Genomic DNA, 1,602 nt, shown 5'->3' with positions numbered 1-1,602 from the left:
GTGTGTGTGTGTGTGTGTTTACAGGTAAGGCTCTCCAAACGTCCTGCGGCACTCCATGACCCCCGTGCTGGGAGGACGGTCACAGTTGTGGGTCAGTTTCACCAGACTCGGCACGAGGCGGTCGTATGCCAACTTGTACTCACGATCGAAGGCATCTGAGGGAAGAAGAGAAAAACATGTAAGTCTTTTTCTCAGTTTCTGCCATTTCTGTCCTGTAACGGTCCAGTATGTAGGTTTAAGTGGCATCCAGCAACAAGTTTACAGAACCGAAACGTCTCCCTGTGTTACGTCTGTACCGCCACACAAACACTGGCGATCTGTGGGAAACACTGTTTACTGTGACTTTGCATGATTTTTGACTATATACGATACTGTGACGTTTTTTGATCATTTTTAACGACATACTATATGAAGATGTTTTTTCACAATTTTTGACGAAATACTATACTATGTTTTATCATAATTTTAGACCACATACAACACTATGACATTTGTTCACGGTTTTTGATGAGAGTATGCCAGGATGTCTTTAGATCATTTTTGACAACATACTGTACTATGAGGTTTTATCATGAGTTTTGAAGACATACTATACCATTATGTTTTTAGATCACTTTGACAGTATACTATACTATGTTTTTTAGTATTCTACTTCTTCAATACAAGTTTTTGTCATGATTTTTGCCAACATGCTATTCTATAAAGTCTTTTTAATGTTTCTTGACAACGTAGTATGCTATGACTTTCGTTGTGTTTTTTGACGATATACCATACTATGACATATTTTCATGATTTTTTGACGTAAAAAATAAAAATACAAAATTATAAAAGTAAACAAAAATTAGGTTGACTTACCAATGTCAATGTTATCTTTTCCCAGAGCCACCAAAGAGAGGAAGAGGATGTCTCTGTACAAACTCCTGAGGAGAGTCAAGGTTAACAGACAACTCTTTCAATAAAACCTTCATTTAACAATTAATGCTCCTCAAAATTATATGTCAAAGTTATATTCAAGGACAGTACTTTAGTAAATGCACCTAGTTACTTTCCGCTACAAATCCTCGGTGAAGAGGTTAACATTAAACTTTTAACAGCTACTTTCAGAGGGTTAAAGTGCACACATGTATATGAGCTTTACGTGTTTACACATTGAAGAAACTCTTGTAGGCGTTTTTGTCTGAAGTTGAATAAATAAATGTGCCCGATATGACACGTTGATGCTGACCTTTGCCTTTTGACCCCGAGTGTCTGACCCAGCAGCTGCAGCAGCTGAGCCATCGGCCGGCTGATATCGTTCCTCTGGATGCTCTTCACAACACTCTGCAGTAGCTCCTCGCTGAACGGCTTCTCCTCATCCGGGACCGGCCGGGACAGAGGGTAACCCACATCTACCAAAACACACACACACACACACAGCTCAGCACTAATTTAATATGAATAAGACGTCCAATGCTGAATACATACAATGATAATGCAAAATGAGGATGGTTTTTATCTCAGATCATCTCTCAAGAACAGGTTTTCACTGAGATGAGAAGTACTCGGGGCTGGGTATCTGTACTGGTACAAAGCAGTATCAGACATGTACTGGGTTAAAGGTAG

At 39.4% G+C, this 1,602-nt stretch overlaps 1 protein-coding gene across 1 annotated transcript; it reads right to left on the bottom strand.

The window, feature by feature from the left end:
• Window positions 1–6: 6 nt before the first annotated feature.
• Window positions 7–1,388, bottom strand: LOC121938241 (C-myc promoter-binding protein-like; the record flags this gene model as incomplete). The annotated part of the gene is made up of 3 exons (XM_042481512.1): window positions 7–155; window positions 856–920; window positions 1,226–1,388. Coding segments are annotated over 3 exons (365 nt in total), but the record flags the coding sequence as incomplete, so codon positions are not given.
• Between the last annotated feature and the right edge of the window lie 214 nt (window positions 1,389–1,602).

The sequence above is a fragment of the Plectropomus leopardus genome, unplaced genomic scaffold (assembly GCF_008729295.1).
Source record: "Plectropomus leopardus isolate mb unplaced genomic scaffold, YSFRI_Pleo_2.0 unplaced_scaffold28943, whole genome shotgun sequence".
Classification (NCBI taxonomy): Eukaryota; Metazoa; Chordata; class Actinopteri; order Perciformes; family Serranidae; genus Plectropomus; species Plectropomus leopardus.
Note: the sequence above shows the minus strand (reverse complement) of the source record. Positions and strands in the feature narration are given on the sequence as shown.